This window comes from Bufo gargarizans, chromosome 5 (assembly GCF_014858855.1).
Source record: "Bufo gargarizans isolate SCDJY-AF-19 chromosome 5, ASM1485885v1, whole genome shotgun sequence".
Taxonomy (NCBI): Eukaryota; Metazoa; Chordata; class Amphibia; order Anura; family Bufonidae; genus Bufo; species Bufo gargarizans.
The window spans coordinates 427,616,499-427,638,040 of record NC_058084.1 but is presented as its reverse complement, the minus strand read 5'-3'; the positions used below and the strand labels follow the sequence as shown (position 1 = coordinate 427,638,040).

General features: G+C 49.6%; 1 protein-coding gene across 5 annotated transcripts in view; it reads left to right on the top strand.

Annotated features, from left to right (window-relative positions):
• Window positions 1-207: 207 nt before the first annotated feature.
• The window catches only part of ARHGAP12 (Rho GTPase activating protein 12), an 89,342-nt gene continuing 68,007 nt past the window's right edge, over window positions 208-21,542 (top strand). For all 5 annotated transcript variants that reach the window (XM_044292871.1, XM_044292870.1, XM_044292869.1 and 2 more), the window contains exons 1-2: window positions 208-357; window positions 17,870-18,576. In XM_044292871.1, coding sequence (XP_044148806.1) covers window positions 17,938-18,576 — 639 coding nt within the window. In that variant the 5' untranslated portion in view covers window positions 208-357; window positions 17,870-17,937. The remainder of the gene's footprint in view (window positions 358-17,869; window positions 18,577-21,542) is intronic.

The window sequence follows — 21,542 nt, the reverse complement described above, 5'->3', positions numbered from 1 at the left end:
CTCTATGGGTAAGAATTCCAGCTTTTCTTTTCACTAGCTCGCACACATCTCCCCTGTAAAATCCGCCATGCAGGACGCCCTCTCCAAACAGAGAGCGAGGTTCCGGGGGCAGTGGGCGGGGCTTGGGTAGACAGAGGCGTCCTGGCGACGCAGTAGAGGAGTTCCGCCGTGACGTCACGGGGAGAAGGCTGTGACCCAGCACTCGGGGGGCGGGGCCGCAGCCCAACACACAGGCGACTGCGTGTTGACTTCCTCGAAGTGGTCACTGTTGCGGCTGCCGCTCCGACCGCAGCGCCTGCGTCCGCAAGAGGTTGTCTGGGAAGCCGTGCACACGCTCCGGTGGTCGCTGAGAGGGTGGTAAGTCCGGGAGTCATGGGGAGCGGAGCAGTGAAAGGTTGGGGAAGCACTTACCCTTTTGTTACAAGAGGGGCTTCTAGACGTAGGTACGGGGAGGGAGGGGGGTCAGAAAGCGGGGAAAGTCGAATCCAGAAAAAACAAACAAAAAAAAATAACTTCATTGTGTGGGTAGTTGTCAATGGCTTCCTGTGTCCTGTGCGGACACTTCCTCCTCCTCCTCTCACCTGAAGGATTGAGAATGCTCCCTCCACCCAGTTATGTCCCTGTGTCACCTGTCACCACATACAGGAAATGTCACTGGTCCCTCAATGGTCATCATAGCTGCAGTGTTGGGCACACGTCCACTCCTGGGTGGTCACATGTGTCGTCCGCGCGGCGTCGTCCGCTGTGTGTGGGGGTCAGCGCGGCGTTGTCCGCTGCGTGTGGGGGTCAGCGCGGCGTTGTCCGCTGCGTGTGGGGGTCAGCGCGGCGTTGTCCGCTGCGTGTGGGGGTCAGCGCGGCGGCGTCCGCTGCGTGTGGGGGTCAGCGCGGCGTCGTCCGCTGCGTGTGGGGGCCAGCGCGGCGGCGTCCGCTGTGTGTGGGGGCCAGCGCGGCGGCGTCCGCTGTGTGTGGGGGCCAGCGCGGCGGCGTCCGCTGCGTGTAGGGGGCCAGCGCGGCGGCGTCCGCTGCGTGTAGGGGGCCAGCGCGGCGGCGTCCGCTGCGTGTAGGGGGCCAGCGCGGCGGCGTCCGCTGCGTGCAGGGGGCCAGCGCGGCGGCGTCCGCTGCGTGCAGGGGGCCAGCGCGGCGGCGTCCGCTGCGTGTAGGGGGCCAGCGCGGCGGCGTCCGCTGCGTGTAGGGGGCCAGCGCGGCGGCGCCCGCTGCGTGTAGGGGGCCAGCGCGGCGGCGCCCGCTGCGTGTAGGGGGCCAGCCGCGGAGGCGCCCGCTGCGTGTAGGGGGCCAGCGCGGCGGCGCCCCGCTGCGTGTAGGGGGCCAGCGCGGCGGCGCCCGCTGCGTGTAGGGGGCCAGCGCGGCGGCGCCCGCTGCGTGTAGGGGGCCAGCGCGGCGGCGCCCGCTGCGTGTAGGGGGCCAGCGCGGCGGCGCCCGCTGCGTGTAGGGGGCCAGCGCGGCGGCGCCCGCTGCGTGTAGGGGGCCAGCGCGGCGGCGCCCGCTGCGTGTAGGGGGGCCAGCGCGGCGGCGCCCGCTGCGTGTAGGGGGCCAGCGCGGCGGCGCCCGCTGCGTGTAGGGGGCCAGCGCGGCGGCGCCCGCTGCGTGTAGGGGGCCAGCGCGGCGGCGCCCGCTGCGTGTAGGGGGGCCAGCGCGGCGGCGCCCGCTGCGTGTAGGGGGGCCAGCGCGGCGGCGCCCGCTGCGTGTAGGGGGGCCAGCGCGGCGGCGCCCGCTGCGTGTAGGGGGCCAGCGCGGCGGCGCCCGCTGCGTGTAGGGGGCCAGCGCGGCGGCGCCCGCTGCGTGTAGGGGGCCAGCGCGGCGGCGCCCGCTGCGTGTAGGGGGCCAGCGCGGCGGCGCCCGCTGCGTGTAGGGGGCCAGCGCGGCGGAACAGTCACACCCACAAATCAATTGAAATTGCACAGAGATGTTGTTAAATTGTGGCCGTGACTGGACACATAGCTGCCCACATAGTGCCCGCTTCTTACCGGCTTCCTGCCCCGGATGTCGCCATCCCTCTGAAATGACTTCTCAGAAGTGGTTTGTTTCGCCAGGTTACCAAAACAGTTATGTGCCCGTCGGTCTGTGCAGCCTCCAGAAAGAGCCGGGCAGAACTGACTGGTGGCATGATATCCTCCCGTATCTTGTTCTCGTTGGCAGACCTCCATGCCGCCTCTAGTCGGACATCACTGGTGAGACCGTTGTATACACCTGACTTTGCACTGGACAAGTAGCTTTGAGGCCCTGGCTGTACCCACCACTTGACCATTACGAGGCCACCTAGTGGCCAGAAAACCATGTTTGTTTGTTTTATAACCAGACAAGAACGGGAATTAGGGGGCCAGAGGTCAGACCCTCCACCTCTGCAGTAAAGCACAACGTTGTGCCCTCTGATATCATTGGGTGGTCATGTAATGCCCAGGTGCCAGCGGCTCTTTTACGCAGCTGGTAGAGTCGGGCTCTTTCTCTCTGTTATGTCCATGTTTTATGATTGGGGAAGGTGGAAATAATGCAGTAAGTTATGTAAAACTGCTGAGAAGACCTTGTGACGTCAGTCAGCTCTGCTACATCTGGATGTGTGTTCTAGTTATCTCCAGTAGTTTGCACTTGCTGAGTTTTCTCCTTCACGTCGTGGTCGCGTCATCCCTGTGATGCAGTAGTCCGCCCTCCGCAGTGCTCGGTCATGTGCTGGGACTTTACGGAGATTTCTGTCTGCGGCTTCCGGGCCCCACTGTTTGTTTTTGTATATTACTAATGCCTCGCTGCATTCCTTTATGCACTTGCTCAGCAGCCTCTCCTAGTAGAACAGCTCATCCCCCCCCCCCCCCCATGTTTTTGGAGCCACGTTGCATACATACCAATTCCATATTGCGTTTTTATTGCTATCTGATATTACCGCCTATGTCTGGAGTCCATTGAGCGGAATACAGGCTGCTCCTTCTAAATCTCCTGTATGCTTACATCTCAGAGTGACTGCTTGGTGCACCCTCTGTTCGATGACATTGAGGCACATGGTTAAAGGGGTTCATCACCAGCGCCACGTTGGTCCAACCTGTGGTCTTCTGGCTGCCCGGAGATGCTGGGAGTTGTAGTTTTGCAGCAGTACTGTTCTGTTCTATTTACTAGGTGTATACTTGCTGTCGCCTCCTGTGTGTGGACCTCTCGACAGTTGAAAGTGAAGTTAGTAAGGATACACTCTAAGGGTATGTGCACACGGGGCGGATATGTTGCAGGTTTTCCGCCACTGAATTCCGTGTAGGAAAACCGCAGCGTATGACGGTACCAGCAAAGGACATGAGATTTTTTTTGCGTATGTCATCCACATGTTGCAGAGAAAATCCACTATGTAAATTGACCCACGGTACAGATTTTAAGCTTCAGCGTGTCAATTTACACTACGGATTTCCATCGCAAATTGTACCCTGCGCAAAATCCGCTGTAGATCCATGACAAATCCACAGGCAGCGCATGCCGATATACAGAAACCCAGCATTGAAAATTCTGTAAAATTGCGCAATACACCTGCTCCGTGTGGCTGCACCTTAAAGATGGCCATAAAATACATGCATGCTTGGTTGAGCATGCATGTTTTCTCAGTAGATAGAGGGGAATAAGCCGCTGCTAGACTTGTAGGATTGGGCATGTAGAAAGAAGGATTGGTTGTCATGGATTTCTTGTCATCTGCCGTTTGGGGGGGGGGGGCGTGAGTCGGGACACCCCCAAACATACTGGATGTCTGCATGAATTGATGATCTTAGGGCTCATGCACACCAATGTAAGGGCTCCGTGCCCGCGCTACGGCCTGCAAATAGCATCGGCCGCGTGAACTCCGTGCTGCAGATGTGAACCCATTGACTTGAATGAATCTGCAAGATACGACAGAAGATCAGACATGTCCTATCTTTTGTGGTGCGGAGGCACGGACTCGAAAGCCCACAGCAGCGCTTTGTAGTGTTTCCATGAGCTTCTGATCCATGCCTCCCCTCCGCAAATGATAGGACATGTCCTATCTTTGGCCATATCTTACGCATCGTGGACGCATTCAGTTCAATGGGTTGCGGTCCGCAATACGGGCACGGAATGTCTAACGTTCTTGTACATGAGCCCTTATGGATGTTGGTTTCCTATACCTGTACTGACGCCCTGTTGGTGGTCATGTTCTTCTGATCTCCATGGCGCCCCTTAGTGGAGGCTGGAGTCATTGAATCAGTCCTGAAAATCAAGCATGGGCGCAATTTACCCCTCAAAGCGCACAGCTGAGGGTGCCTAGCAGCCCGACATAGAATTATCAATGGGATGTGCCGCTCTTAGGTCTCTTGCTCCCGAACGGATGTATTTTGCGGCCAATTATAGGACACGTTCTACCCGTTTGCGGAACGGACATAAGCGCATGGATCATCTACATGCGTTCCGCATAAGAGGGAACATGTCCTATTCTTGGCCGCAAAAATCTCAGTCAAATGCAGTCAATGTGTCTGCAAAGAAAAGCGGATGCAACACGGGATGTCATCCGTATTTTGTGGGGCGCAAAATACAGCCATGTGCATGAGGCCTTAGCTGTGCGCTGCCTGCTTTATCTGAGCGGTGTGATATACCTAGGAGCTAGACGTACGGCTCTGCAGGCAGCAACCGCTTGCCCCAGTGAGCGCAGGGCGCCGCAGGCAAGGACTTGAAGTGGCCGGACGGCACAAGCCGTATCACTCTTATAATACATCATAAATAGGATGAAGGGATTTTGTGCGTTTCTCACTAAAGGGATGTTTGCCGCTCTGTGATTCCAGTCCAAGGTTGATTTTTGTCAAAGGGGCTTACGAGGCATTAATGGCGTTAACTCTGCCGCTGCCGGGGGTGCCGCGCTCTCCGCCGTGTCATCGGCCTGCCGCAGGGCTACGTTTCAAAGGCGGAATCAAGTGAATTCCTGACCCCGGGTGCTTTGTAATGTGGAATGCAATGCGGAGAGCGCTGGATGCACGCGGGGCTGAAGGCAGCAACATGTGGTGAGAGGGAGGTGCAGCCGTCAGCGTTTGCTTCAGTTGCTTGGGACTGCAGTTTCTTTTCATTGTCAAATCGCTGAACTCTCTTCCTGCCGGCAGGTGCCCTTGCTTGCTCATGCCTTTGTCATAAAGAAAACAGCAATGTGGAGTACAGGGCAGGCTCTGGTGCGGAGGCTCGGTGGGCAGAGCTGTCAGCGTCTATGGTATGCGGCGGTGAGTGCCTGTCACGTTGGCACAGTCACCGACTGATACAAGCGTAATGGAATTAAAAGGGAACAAAGCCGTACGCAGGACAATAAAGCAAATAAAAGGGCTGCTAGTATAATGCACGCACACATACATGGGACGGGATCTGGAATTAGGTGATGAAATACACGGATTATGGGGGTTGTCTAGTTTAGAAATTCTACTTTCAGATCCTCTAGTTCAGGGGTCAGCAACTCCCAGCATGCACACTACCTGAAACATCCATGGACGTGAATAGAGCATGGTGGGAACTGTAGTTTCACGACAGATGGAGCGCCGGAGGTTGCTGACCCCTGTTCTAGTTAAAAGATAGGACAACCCCTGTTCAGGACCCTAAGGTCTCTCATTTCGGAGGACCCGGCATTTGTGCATTAGGCTTCATGCACACGACCGCAGATCCGCAAAACACGGATGGCGGCCGTGTGCGAAACGGCACGGACAAACATTAATATAACTGCCTATTCTTGTCCGCAAAACGCGGACCACGGAACGGAGCAGCGGATACGGACAGCACATGGAGTGCTGTTCTGCATCTTTTGCGGACCCATTCAAGTGAATGGGTCCACATCCAAGCTGCAAAAACTGTGGCTCGGATGCGGACCAACACAACGGCCGTGTGCATGAGGCCTTACATGGAGAGTCCATTGGGACGCATGGGGGCTCAGTGGTTAGCACTTATGTTTTGCAGCGCTGGGGTCCTAGGTTAGAATCGACCATGGACAACATCTGCATGGCGTTTGTATGTTCTTATGTTTGCATGGGTTTCCTCTGGGTTCTCCAGATTCCTCCCACACTCGAAAGACTTACTGATAGGGACCTTAGATTGTGAGCCCCATTGGGGACAGTTGGATGCTAATGTCTATAAAGCGCCTGTGGAATATAGGAGCGCTATATAAGTGAGTATTTATTTATTATACTCACTTATACAGCGCTACTATATTCCACAGGCGCTTTATAGACATTAGCATCCAACTGTCCCCAATGGGGCTCACAATCTAATGTCCCTATCAGTATGTGTGATTAACGTGTAATGCTCCATTTCACCTGTGGCGGCGCTGCACGAAAACAGAAGATCTGCCATTGTGTTTCCCCTAGATCAGGGATGCTCAACTTGCGGCCCTCCAGCTGTTGCAAAACTACAACTCCCAGCATGCCTGGACAGCCTACAACTCTTGGGTCCTGCTGGGAGTTGTAGTTTTGCAACAGCTGGAATAACTACAGCCATTCTCTCCTCGGCCTGGGAAGGCTGCCTGCTGAGACGGAGTGACGGGGCCGAGGTTACCTTATTCGGTTTACTAATTCCCAGACTGCACCACGGCAGGTATAGGTGCCGCTCGGCAACTTGCGGTAATCCACGTCGTACCGTGTCTGAGCTTCCCTAGCAATGAGTCTTAATGATAAACCAAGGAACTGTGCGACGTTTCGGAGCTTTGTAGTAGACTGCAGTCTATTGGTTTCTGTTATCAGCCTCCTCCGATGTGTGTGAATGATACTGGGCACTCTTGTACTTCAGGTTCAGGGCGCCTTTAAAGGGAATCCGTCCCCCCGATAGGACTATTATCTGCAGAAATACATGGTATCCCTACTGCTCCCCATTCTCCCACTGTCAGCACTCAGAGCTGCACTGAAATCCAGTCACATAAAGACTCTTGCACACGACCGTGTCTGGTTTGGGGTCTGCAAATCGCGGATCCACGAAGTACAGATGCCGTCCACATTTTAGTTGCGGACCCGTTATCTTAAGTGGATCCGTGATCCGCAGTCTATCTTTTTGTGGAACGGACAGGTCATCTCTGTTCTTTCCGCCTTTTTATGTCTGTTCCGCTGAAAGATCGAGCATGGCCTATACTTGTCTGCAAAATGCCGACCAGTTGAAGTCAACAGGTCCTTAAAAAATTCTGATGCAACATAGTCTGAATCCAAGTTCTGCAGAGCCACGTTTTGCTGATCGGTCGTGTGCACGAGGCCTGATGGAGAGGGCTCCTGAGCGCATGCGCAGCCGTCCCGGCTATGTGCTGTCTTTCAGTGCAGGTTTAGACCCTGACAGAGGGAGAAAGCGAGAACAGTGGAAAAGCTGGTGATGTGGACTCCTTATCGTCAGGATAATAGTCCAAGATTGTGGTGACTGCTAATGCCATTGAGATGTATGTAAAACACCGCAGAATCAGGGCATCCTCCGAAGGTTTGTAACCACAAAATTGCTTCCTATACGTTTCTTCTTCTGTAGTTTTCCTGGTTTGGGTCTATTGATGTCCATGCTTTATGAGATGAAGCCGTCCTGGTCACTTCCATGCAGAAGCCCATCTAACAGCAGATGTGTTGCTGCTTTCAGTTGTTTCCAGCAGGGATTGACTGGCCGTAGACCCCACAGAGCCACCCGAGCCTTCCTCACAATTTTCTTTCTCTATCTGCCCATCCTGTAGTCTTTATCTAACCTAAAGTTAGGTTATGGATTTAAAGGGGTTGTCCTCCTTTTCCTAAGTGAAGGCCTAGGATAGGCCTTCACTAGCTGATAGGCAGGGGTCCGATACCTTGCACCCGTGCCGATCAGCAGTGACGAGCTCAGTCCACAACAAAGTTGACCGATCTATTTGCTTCCGGCACTGGAGCTATTGCTAAACAGCTGATCAGCAATGGTGCGGGGTGTCGGACCCCTGCCGATCAGCTCGATTAAGTCTACCCTGAGCGTAGGCCATAACTTAAAGGGGCTGCCCACTTTCTGGTTACTGATGATCGATGTGTTTGTAAGATGACTATATGCCACTTACTAATATAGCCTTTGTTGATAATCTGCACCATTTACTGTATTTCATAAGGTTACCCCCCCCCCTTGTTGTCTTAGTCTTTTGTTATGTCCACACAAAAAATGGCTGCTGATGGAGGATCATCTGACCAGACAAGTCACTCAGTCTCCTCCATTCAAATGCACTGCACTTGCACAGTTGGGAGTTCAGTGCAGGGGCAATATGTTTGAATGGAGGAGGCTGTGTGATGTCTGGTCACATGACCCTCCATCAGCGGCCATTTTATGGACAGGACCTCTATGCGGACAGCACAAATGACTTGCCCAACAAGGGGACATGTCTTAGGAAATCTGGCAAATGGCCACAGAATAGCAACAAAGCCTATATTAGCAAGTGGCATATAGTCATCTTACAGAAAGTGGACAACCCCTTTAACTCTCATTCAATTTGGGACGTGCTTCATAACTAATCTCGTTCTATAACCTTGTGGAAATAGTTTTCACTACAATAAAAAGCTGTTTTGATAATGCGGCAATTATGGCGGGGAACGGCATCACAGAAAAGCCTGCATCAGGCCGACATGGGCCGCTGCTTACAGTACAAGTGGATGGCGGTTTTCAAAACCCCGTTCACGTGTATCAGAAAATGTCTGGGTTTTTGGGTTCCGCTTCCCGGTCTTTGTAGTTGTACCGGCTCTGATCCTGCTGTGATTTGTATGACAGAGGCCCATGTGGTCGGCAGAAGGCCCCGTCTGTTAGTGCTGTAGGTGATTTGGTCACTCCCAGGCCCCGGCATCTATGGGTTAATGATTTTGGTTTCCTTTCTCTATAACAAGTTAAATATTGGACAGTTTTCTATGTTGTCTGTGAAACTGGTGCATTCAGTTGATTTAACCTTTTAGTGACCCGCCTGTTTTGAGCCTCAGTGACCAAGCAATATAAAAAAATAAAAATTCATGGTTGTCTACCAGGAGCTGTAACTTTTTTATGTTTCTGTCAATGGAGCCGCATGAGGACTTTCTTTTTTACTTTTTGCAGGACAAGTTACAGTTTTTAATCTCACCATTTTGGGGTACACTGATTAATTTTTATTAACTCTTTTCTGCGCGGGGGGGGGGGGGGGGGGGGGAGAATGTGGTAAAGAACGGCAATACTGCCACAGAATTTTAACGTAAAAAAATTTCGGCGTTCATTTTTCAGCATCAATAATGTTATTCTCTAGGTCAGTACGATAACAGCGATACCAAATACATTGTTTTTTATCTCTTGCAAAATAAAAATATAAAATTATTTTGCATTGACAAGACGCATAACTTTATTTTTCTTTGTGAGGGTTTTCTTTCTGGGTGATGGCTTTTGTGGGACGCCTTGTAGTTTTCATTAGTATCCTTTTGGAGTACATAACATTTTTTGACTATATTTTTTATTCCTTTTTTTGCGTAGCAAAGATGCAAAAAGAAACCTGAATTTTTCTTTATTTCTTTTTTTGAATTCACAGTGCAGGATGAATGATATGATAATTATATAGAGCGGGTAGTTATGAGTGTGGCAATACTAAACATGTAGAGGGGATTTTATGTGTGTTTTTTAACTTGAAGATTTTTTATTTAATAAAACTTTAAAGGGAGTCTTTCACCTAATCTGAGCGTTTTAGACCGCTCAGATCAGGTTATAGACTCTTTAACCCTCATTACGATCATACCTGTCTCTTATGTGTCCCTCGCCCAGATAATGAAAATAACACTTTTTAAACTTATGCAAATTACCTTCTGAAGGTGCCCAGGGGCGGCGTTACTGGGCGATGTGCCCAGAAAAACACACCTCCAGCCGGCGGACGTCACGAGCGGCACCACAGGACGGCGGGCTGGGAACTGGCCCGCACCTGCGCACTGCTCTGCCCATTATGGGCAGAGGAACATCCTTTCATATTGCGCATGCGCCGGTCGGCTGTCTTTAGTTGGCCGGCGCATGCGCAATATGAAAAGCTGTTCATCTGCCCATAATGGGCAGAGCAGTGCGCAGGTGCGGGCCAGTTCCCAGCCCGCCGTCCTGTGGTGCCGCTCGTGACGTCCGCCGGCTGGAGGTGTGTTTTTCTGGGCACATCGCCCAGTAACGCCGCCCCTGGGCACCTTCAGAAGGTAATTTGCATAAGTTTAAAAAGTGTTATTTTCATTATCTGGGCGAGGGACAGATAAGAGACAGGTATGATCGTAATGTGGGTTAAAGAGTCTATAACCTGATCTGAGCGGTCTAAAACGCTCAGATTAGGTGAAAGACTCTCTTTAACTGTTATTTTTACTATTTGTCCCACTGGGAATTCGACAGGCGATTTTCTGATCACTTCTATAATACACTGTACTGCTTATGCAGTACAGTGTATTATACTGTAAGTACCATATTGACTGGCTCAGCCTGATAGGCATACTGTGCAGGCAGACCCGGGGCCCCGGCTGCCATAGTAACACATTGACACCCCATGATTTATTTTCTGGCTGTGCTGATGCCTGACAGAGGGAGGCCTTAGGCTAGGCCGCTTTAAAAAAGGTGACGGCCTAGCCTAAGGTCCCTTAGTGACCACCCTAGAAAGGCTTATTGGTGGTTACTAAGGGGTTAAATCTTCCTTTGCACTGCGTTTTTTTCCAATGTTTTAATGCCATTTTCTATTTTTCTTACATTTAAAACATGAAGTTTTTTTACTGTTTTTCAAATCCTAAAGAGAAGCTTATAGGAAAAAAAAAGAAATACAGATAATATCTGTAATTGGCGGCAGTATTATACACAGCGTTTCATCACTAACAAGAGTTCCTACGAACGCTTGTTAGCGATGATCTGCATGATTATCTGCTAGTGTAATATAACCCTAAGGGATCCATGTGCACGCCGTTTGCGGATGCGGACCCATTGACTTGAATGGGTCCGCGATCCACAAGAGATGGTCCGCATCGCGAAAAAGTAGGACCGAAATCTCATGAAAGCACCTCATTGTGCTTTCGTGGGCTTCTGATCCGTACCCCCGCTCCACATCTTGAGGATTGCAAACCCAATTCAAGTCTGTTTGAGGCCTGCAATATGGCCACGGGGCACACACGCTCATGTGCATGAGTCCTTATTAACGTATTTTCTATCCGTGTCTGTTCCGTTTTTATTTTGGGGGCCGTCTGCAGAACCATTCATTTCAATGGGTCTGCAAAAAAAAAACATTAGTTACTACTTGTGCATTCCGTTTCCGGACTTCCATTCCGGCTAAAAAAAATATAGAACATGTCCACATTACTAACTAGGATCGGACTGTTCTATTAGGGGCCAGCTGTTCTGTTAGTGTTTTTTTGCGGGTCCTGTTTTTTGTGGACCGCCAAATACATATGGTCATATGCATGAGCCCTAAGGGGGAGAAAAGATTTGGACAAGATAGATTTCTATTGCTCAATCCTTTTTTTTCTTAAGGAGATAAGTTGGTGCCAGAGGTGTCCAGACGGCGGCTTTCGCTCCTCTGCCTATTCACTGCATGTGCATCCTCGCTCGAGCATGCATGTGTATGGCAGGACTAGGGTTGTTGCGGGTATCGAAATTTCGATACCCAATCGATACTTTTGTCCCGGTATCGATACGATACCGGGATTTCCGTTTTTTCGATACTGGGCTGCGCTTCTGCGCAGTCTAGTATCTCTGAACATGAGCGCGCTGCTATCGGCGCGCTCATGTTCTCTCTCAGCAGCACGGGGAGAAGGAAGCTGTCCTCCCTCCCCCTGTGCTGCTGCTGCCGCTGCCACCAATGAGAAGCGAGGGGCGGAGGAGGGGCGGCAATGAGAAGCGAGGGGCGGAGGAGGGGCAGCGCCGGCAATGAGAAGCGAGGGGCGGAGGAGGGGCAGCGCCGGCAATGAGAAGCGAGGGGCGGAGGAGGGGCGGCGCCGGCAATGAGAAGAGAGGGGCGGAGGAGGGGCAGCGCCGGCAATGAGAAGCGAGGGGCGGAGGAGGGGCAGCGCCGGCAATGAGAAGCGAGGGGCGGAGGAGGGGCAGCGCCGGCAATGAGAAGCGAGGGGCGGAGGAGGGGCAGCGCCGGCAATGAGAAGCGAGGGGCGGAGGAGGGGCAGCGCCGGCAATGAGAAGAGAGGGGCGGAGGAGGGGCGGGCGCACTGCGCCACCAATGATAGGATTATTTCAACACAGAGCTGCGCCCAGCGATGCCCCAGCACTCACCATTAGTCCTGGGCGCCGCTCCGTTCGCCTGCAGTGCCCCATTACTGTCTCCTCTCCTGCTCCACATGCTGCTGATTACTATCGGAGCGATGGGAGGAGACATCAGCTTCACTAGTAGGCGTTCCTTCTCCCTGCGCTGCGATTGGACAGCGCTACAGCCAGGGAGAAGGAACGCCCACTAGTGAATCTGATGTCTCCTCCCATCGCTCCGATAGTAATCAGCAGCATGTGGAGCAGGACAGGAGACAGTAATGGAGCACTGCAGGCGAATGGAGCGGCGCCCAGGACTAATGGTGAGTGCTGGGACATTGCTGGGCGCCGCTCTGTGTGGCCTGATAGTGAAAGTCTGGACTCATATACAGTAGTCAGTCTTTAAAGGGAGTCTGTCACCACTTTTTTGCATGTTAGACCATTAAAATAGGGTTATTTGATCCAGCCAGAACATAAAAACGGTACCTTTGTGGTAGAAAACGGACTTTTCAATTTGCAGAAAACGAACTTATAAGATTATTTTCGGAGCCCTCTCAAGTGCCCAGGGCGGTCTCTCAATCCTCAGAGCCCAGGCAGGCACCTCCTAAACGGCTGATAACTCCGCCCTCCGTGCGCCTCTGCCCGCCCGTTTACTCCCCTCCCCTGTCCCTTTCCACTGCGGCTGTGCGGTACAAATCGTAGCGGGCGCATGCGCAATGCGATGCCCGCTCCTGGCAGGGCATCGCAATACCTATTGCGCATGCGCCGGCTAAACGGCGATTAGCCGGCGCATGCGCAATAGGTATTGCGATGCCCTGCCAGGAGCGGGCATCGCATTGCGCATGCGCCCGCTACGATTTGTACCGCACAGCCGCAGTGGAAAGGGACAGGGGAGGGGAGTAAACGGGCGGGCAGAGGCGCACGGAGGGCGGAGTTATCAGCCGTTTAGGAGGTGCCTGCCTGGGCTCTGAGGATTGAGAGACCGCCCTGGGCACTTGAGAGGGCTCCGAAAATAATCTTATAAGTTCGTTTTCTGCAAATTGAAAAGTCCGTTTTCTACCACAAAGGTACCGTTTTTATGTTCTGGCTGGATCAAATAACCCTATTTTAATGGTCTAACATGCAAAAAAGTGGTGACAGACTCCCTTTAACACATACAGGAGGCGGGTGCCGGCAGCAGAATTGCATTGCCGGCACCCTGCCCCTGACAGGGAGCTGCGATCAGCGGCAGTTAACTGCCGCTGATCTGCCAGTACCCGCCTCCTGTATAAAGAGGTAGTTATCATTGCCCCCCCCCCCCCCCCCTCAACCCACCCATCCCATTAAAATCATTGGTGGCACAGTGTGCCGGCCCCTCTCAACCCCCCAGTATTAAAATCATTGGTGGCAGTGGCCACAGGGACCTCTTCCCCCCCCCCCCCCCCTCATTGGTGGTGCAGTGGCAGCTTCTGATCGGAGCCCCAGCTGTGTAAGCCTGGGGCTCCGATCGGTTACCATGGCAGCCAGGACGCTACAGAAGCCCTGGTTGCCATGGTAACATCCCTGATGCTGTGTGCACAGAGCAGCAGGGACAGTGTGGAGTCCTATTCACCCTAATAGAGATCTATCAGGCTGAATAGGAAAAGGGATGAAAGATCCCAGGTTCTAGCCCCTAAGGGGAAAATAGTCATTAAATAAAAAGTGTAAAAAAAACAAACAAAAAACACTAAAATATGAAGTATAAATCACCCCCTTTTCCCAATTTCACATATAAAATATTTAAATAATAAACATATTACATCGCCACGTCAGAAAAGTCCAAACTATTAAAATATATAAAAAAAAATCTAGGTGGTGAATGCCGGAACAGAAAAAATAAAATAAAAACTGCGCGATTCGCCATTTTTAAAAATGAGGAATGCACGTGGCTTTTTTTGTTTATTTTTTTCGCGTGGTATCGAATGGTATCGAGTATCGCAATACTTTTTCATGGTATCGAAACCGAATCAAAAAATTGGTATCGCAACAACTCTAGGCAGGACTAAGAGAGATCACGGTCAGCTGCTCATGTGACATGAGATATTTATCTGCAGATTACAGGCATCACCTCTGATGGGCGCTGTGAGTTGGCCGGGCCTTTGTATTAAGACAGCCGTATAGCTGAGAAGACTTCTTCTGCAAAGGAAGTGGGGACTTGTTCACTTCCAGAAGGGGAAGGAGAGCGATTCTGTCCACTGCTTGCCATCAACAGCACAGATTAGCAGCTGCACCAGTGAGACACCTATAAGCTGAATATGGTGAAAAGGGGTATTTTCATGATACAAACACTCGCCTATTACCAGCCTTTGGGATAAAAACGATGAATGTAACCTATAGTGATCACCATTATGTATGTTGGAGACACGTGTGACAAATGATCCTGGAGGCAGACTCCCTGACCGTCCCCTGATAATAGATTCCACTCACTCTCCACAGGCCAAGCGTCTCTGACCATCGGCGATCGGCTGTGAATGCCTGGGAAAGCCGCTATGGGCCCCTGAGGGTAATTACAAGGAGGGCTTTTTAAATGAATGGATTCTGACAGAATGGCTCTCCTTTCTGAATTGCAGATGGATTCCTCCTCCCTATGACATCTGTATAGTTTGAGTAGGGGTTGTCGCAGTTATCCCATGATTGATGTAAAAAATGAAAATCAGACATCATATAGGACATGACAATCTATTTCTATCAAAGCTAGAACCAGCCCTGTACCTCACATAGATCCAGAGATCTCCCCATTAGTTGCTACAAGTGCCCTGCTAGATGTATTTCAGGCTGACCGCTCAGGGGGGTGTGTCCTTTCTGCAACAGCTATCTCCCTGTACCTAACAGAAGATATAGCTGAGGGCAGTTGAAGAGTTAAACCAACAGCAGCTATACAAAAACATTTTAGTAAATAGCTCCCTGGCTATACTACATTTTTAATAAGGCTACTTTCACACTAGCGTTCGGGGCTCCGCTTGTGAGTTCCGTTTGAAGGCTCTCACAAGCCCTTAAAGTCTATTCACACGTCCGTTTTTTCTTTCCTGATCTGTTCAGTTTTTTGCTGAACAGATCTGGACCCATTCATTTTCAATGGGTCCTGAAAAAAAATCAGACATTGTGCTGTCCGTTTTTTTTCAGGACCCATTGAAAATGAATGGGTCCAGATCTGGTCAGCAAAAAACGGAACAGATCAGGAAAGAAAAAACGGACGTGTGAATAGACCCTAATGCATTCTGAGTGGATGCGGATCCGGATCCGCTCAGAATGCATCAGTCTGGCAGCGTTTGGCCTCCGCTCCGCTCAGCAGGCAGACACCCGGTGTCCGCCTGGCTGTGCGGAGGCAGACGAATCCATCCAAACTTACAATGTAAGTCAATGGGGACGGATCCGTTTGAATTTGACACTATATGGCTCAATTTTCAAACGAATCCGTCCCCCATTGAATTTCAATATAAAGTCTGGACGGATCCGTCTGAAGCTATTTTCACACTTAGAATTTTTTCGACAATATAATGCAGACGGATCCGTTCTGAACGGATCCCATCGTCTGCATTATATGAGTGGATCCGTCTGGGCGGATCCGCTCTGAACGCAAGTGTGAAAGTAGCCTTACATGCAATTACAAAAGTATTCGGATCCAATTGCGGGTCTAAAAAATGTCGAATGTGGTTGTTTTTTTTGGCACAACCCCTTTAAGAAGCTGGACAGTGGATTTCAGGATGATCGTGCAAAACCTTTTTTTCTTCTTTTGATTTACTTCTACGCCCTGCCCAATCTCTGGTTCAGTGTTTTTGATTTATTTTTGGTTCTTAGTTTTGTGGTTTTAGACTGTAGGTGAATAGGTCTTTCCCTATATCTATTGCTGTCTGCTATAATTGTACATTACAGTTGGTTCCCCTTTTTCTTCTGTGACTGAATCATCACTCCTATCCTGTAGCAAAACTGATTGTTGTGCAACTGTGTCAGTGGGTCCCAGTTGGGTTTCCGTAGAGCCTTAGCTGTCTCGTTTGTCCTAATTAAAGGAACACGTCAAACCTAGAAATGAATGATGGAAGTAAATCGGAGATAATCTCACCCAGAAACATGATAATTCTGCAGACGGCCAAATAGTCTTGTAGAAATCTTTTAGCACAGGCACCAGCAACCTTCTGCACTCCACATGTGGTTAAACTACAACTCCCATCATGCACACTTGCTTGGCTGTTCTGGGAGTTGTAGTTTCACAACAGCTGTGTTTCGGAGGTTGCTGATCCCTGCTTTAGAGAACAGTGCCTAAGTTCCTCCTGACCTCTGGCAGACTGCTGCTGAACGGCAGGGTCTCGGTCAAGATTCAGAGATAATTTTTTATTTTATTTTTTCTCTTATTGCATACAGAGAAGCGGGGGGTTCTGCAACCAGTTGCTTTACAGCCAGTCATTGTGAAGAGGTGGAATAATGGCTGATCACCAGGCACGGCGCCATAATTGTATAGTGACCATGCTTGGTATTGTAGCTCAGATCAGTGACTGAGCTGCGCCTAGGTCATGTGAGTGATGTATATGATGTCACCGGTCTAGGGTATGCTGCCAGAAGACCGCATCACTCACAGGAGCCCCACGGCCTTCTCTAACAGTGTAACGTGAATTCAAAAGAATTACGCAGCTAAGTGAACGAATATATTTGCTAAGTGATTAAACATAAACAAATCGCATACAGAATAATAAAAAGTAAATAATCATCACTAGCCTAAATATGGGGTAGGGATCCGGTCGGCCATGCTATAACCCATGGCTGTCTACCATATTATAACACGTGTCCAACACCCCAGGGTGTACAAGAGATGGGGCAAATCAATAGTCGCATCCTACCTAAGATGAAAAGGTTAATCGGCTGTGGTCCTGTGTGTTGGCCCCCCCACCGATCAGATTGGGACATCTAAGACACACCTCCTGCCTCGTCATTGGTTTGTGCCGCTTCTCTGTGCTTTTTCCTGAAGCTCTTCTGCTTCTGATTGGCTGCTGTGTATACACACAAGTCCATCACAGGCTCGCCCGTGAAACTGGTGCACGGAGAGCTGATTTTCCTGTCCTGAGACCCAGCAAACAGCCGATCTGGCCAGTCAAGCATCTCAGATGAAAGGCCAGACTGCTCAGTCATACCTAACTGAGAGACGTTGCTTCGTTTAAAGGGGTTATCTGGGCTTTTACTGTTGATGACCTAGCCACAGGTTATTTCATTTAATATCAGATTGGCGGGTGTCGAACACCCGGCACCCCCGCCGATCAGCTGTATGCGGAGTCAGTGCGCGCATGGTGTACGTGCCATCTCCCTTCTCTCTTCTTGTTCACCGCTGCTGTCTATGGGAAAGACCATAGACAGCAGCAGCAGACCGTAAGAGAGAAGGGAGATGGCACGTGCACAATGCGACTCCTCATACAGCTGATCGGCAGGGGTGTCGGGCACCCACCGATCTGATATTGATGACCCATCCTGAGGATAGGTCATCAGTGGTAAAATCCCAGACAACCCCTTTGAGAAGGAACCTAAGCTATTGTGTCCATATGCTGTAATAGGTCATACGGACATGGGGTTGTCCTAATGAGTAAAAGCCCAAGTTTTGGTGGCATTATTTTTACTAGAGTTACTACACTATGGTTAAGGTGCAGGGAGAAATATGAGATCTATTAATTTGTGTTTCTATTATGAAATGTTTTTATAATGCTTTGTCTTTCATCTTTAGGACTTTCATCTCAAGCCGTCATAATGCTCGCAGTTCTTCTAAAAAGGTGATCAACGTCATAAAAAAAAATGGCTGACAAAAGCGGCAGGCCTGCCCACGGACCGGTGTTCGTCGAGGTAGAGTATGACTATGAATACGAATATAAGAACAAGACGATTGTTATTAAACAAGGCGAGAGGTACATTCTGATCAAAAAGTCCAATGAAGACTGGTGGCAGGTGAAGAAGGACGAAAACTCCAAGCCGTTGTATGTTCCCGCCCAGTATGTAAGGGAAGTTGGCAGAAAAGCGCTGATGCCGCCTATCAAAGCGGGCGTTCTGCCCAATAGTCCTCTGAAACTCATGCAAGGGCTGCAGAGGTCGACGGAGAACATTAATAAATCACCGGAGCTTTCAAGTTTTGGGAAAACCTCAAGTATTCGGGATGCCAACCAGAACTTTGGACCCAGTAGTAGCCCTGGACAGACCAGAGGACTGACTCTAGATCTGGTGCAAAACAATGGTAAGCTGTGTACAGATCTGCATTCACCAAAGGCCACTAGCAGGAGCCCCTCCGCCATGCATTTTCCTGTGCCGGAACTTATGGAAATCGAAAAGACTAGCTTTACTAACGATCACTCGGATTCAGCCGGGGAAAGTTCTGAAAAAATTCTTGCCGATTCGGAGTCTGGAGATGAACTGAGCAGCAGTTCTACTGAACAACTACAGGTAACCTCCTGCTTTAGTATCTTTGAGTCCACCATTGCTGTGGATTTCTCCAGGTCCTGTCTATTGTAACGTTACACATAACTCATCAGCTTATGAGGACGTGCCGTCTCTCTTCCTGCTCACCACTGCTGTCTATGGCAAAGCAGCAGCGAACAGGAAGGGCGACGGGAGGCGGCACGTCCTCATTCAGCTGATCGGCGGGGGTGACGGCTGTCGGACCCCCGCCGATCTGATATTGATGACCTATCCTGAGGATAGGTCATTAATATTAAAAGCCCGGACAACCCCTTTAAACCTCGATCACCATAGAGGCCAATTTAATTTTGGGTCAGTACATTACATCATTAATCGGGGATCCTGGGTGTTGTGGCCTTAATACGGAGCCTAATATGAGGCCAAGTAGGTTTATGGAGGTGTGTGGGATGATGGGGGGGGTAGTAACACATATTTTTTGTAACACTATTGTTGTTAACACGTGTTTATAGCTATTGGTGGTTAGTGGTGGATGTAATTCAATTGTGATAACCCATTGAGGGATGTCCCCCTTTAAATTCGGCATCCCATGGTTTAATGAGCTGCTCATTCGCCTTCCTTTCTTGAAATTGGTTTCCTTGCTGTGGTCTGATAGAAGTCATCCATTTATTTATTTATTTTTTAGTGCTTTTAACAGTATTTTTTGTTTATGCCGTTTATTTTTAGTTGTGCTGCTTTTGTGTCCTAGATACAAGTGAATTAATACCCCGCGCTCTGACTCTCATCATTGTGATATTGCTGTGCCATTTGTCGCTAGGCGCAACAGGCCGCTTTAGGGATTTTCGCCGTGCTGTTTTTTTATTACATGGGAAGACGTGTTTATGATACTTGCGTGTTAAATAAGGACGTGCGCCCGTTTTAGAATATAATTGAGACTGGGAGGTAATGTTCTGCAGCTGCCACATGAGCGATTCAAAATCTATATGTACCAAGAGGTCCACAAGATTTATCAGTGTGCTTGCTCTAGGATTCTGGCATAAATGTATTGAAAAACAGCAATGTATGAGAATTGAGTATTTCCATTCACTTTTAAATAGGGTGTGTCCCTTCAGTTTCACACTAAGTATATGTGTACATTTCTAGGATGAATAACAGAGGAAAGGCACACCGCAGAATGCCCCAGTATGGTCATTTCATGGGAAACACAAGGATTTACTTAAAACAGACATGTCCAGAAAAGGTGGCAGCTCCTTTTTAAAGGGGTTCCCCAGGAATTTTATATTTATGACCTATTCTCAGGATATCGGATTAGGAGGAAGAGGGATTCCGACTCCTGGCAACCCCACTGATTTAGATGTCTGTTTTCCATGCCAGTGATGTCGCATTCATTGATCGCATGGCCTAGGCGCAGCTCAGTACCGTTCATGTGAATCGGCTTCAGCTGCAATACCAAACATGGCCACTATACAATGGACGGTGCTGTGCTTGGTAATCTGTATAGAAAATGCAGCATTCACGAGGGCTCCAGTGAGCGCCACAGCCTCTTCAAACAGCTGAGAAACAAGGGTGCCGGGAGTCGGACCCCCGTCGGTCTGATATTGATGACCTATGCTGAGAATAAAGCCATGAATATGTGCCACGTTTTTCAGCAGGCCACGTACCATATTGAGAAATCAGATTGTAAATCTCTACCTGATAATGGAAAGAGAAAAAGATGGATTGGGCTTGGAGAATTTCAATAGGATTCTGTCAGTGGCCTAAGAGGGTTCGAGCATGTCCAACTTGTATGCCTGATCCTTTGTTCTTATGTAGGCTAAATGAGCCGCCGGCAGTGCCTTCGCCCAGTGGCTTCCACCCCTCTGCTTGTTGAAAACGCATGCACTTGGCTGAGTGTGCATGTGTATAGAGGATCAGGAGGAACAGCCGTCAGACGGCTGTGTACGATGCACGGCCGGCTTTAGTCCATGTTTTCTTTGTCATCAGGTGTCGCAGGAGCATCAGACGGCCCCAAACACATTAGATTGCTGGCTGATCCCATTAAAATCTGTGTCATCTGCCATCTAAGGGCTAGCGCCTGTCGCTGGCTTGCAGTTCCCTCATCTCTTCCTCTGTAGCGTGCGGCTGCATTTTATGTTGGCGGAAGTTGGAATAAATGATTAATGATGCGAATGGAAGCGAAGCGGCTTTTTATTCTCCGAAAGTAAAAACCATTTAAGTTGTGTAAATATTTTATGCCCTTTTTGACAGGGATTCAGTTTTTAAGCTTTTTGTAAAGTGTTTTAAGTTAACTATCTCAGCCAGGAAATTAAAGCGAGAAAAAACATTTCTGCCTTAGTGATACACAAGGCGCTTAAGATTTATTTACATGGTGGTTATTTTTGTTTTACTATTAGAATTGTTTTCAACCTAAAAATAATTTCTACACTTTGAAAAATTCCTTTTTGATAAAAAAAAATGTCCCTTGACAGTAAGTTGATAACTCGAGGCCCCTGGAATAAATTCTGGTAGCAAGTGTTCAGTTTCCCTGCAGCGCCTCCGCAGGGGAAACAAGGCATTACTGTTCCCATTGAAATGTCCATGTAAGGCACAGAAATGTTGAGTCCTCCAGTGCAAGAGATCCTTTTTGTAATCGCTCCATGTGTTCTCCACGGCGGTACCCCTTTATTACTATGGCATTCCATAATGGGGTGTTTGCCATTGTGTTTAGACAACCCTTTGGTATTCTCTGGTATTCTGCAGCAGCCGCGTGTGCAGTGCTAGGACATAAAAATGTATGCTATCATTTTATATATATATATATATATATATATATATATATATATATATATATATATATATATATATTTTTTTTTTTTTTTTTTTGGGGGGGGGGGGGGGGGGCAAGTCGTCCATATTTTCCCATCTACTGTACCTTGACTTCAGTGGGAAAAATGTGATATTAAAACCTATTTTTATAAATTTAGGCTGGGTTCACAACCTTGCTTCAATTTTAG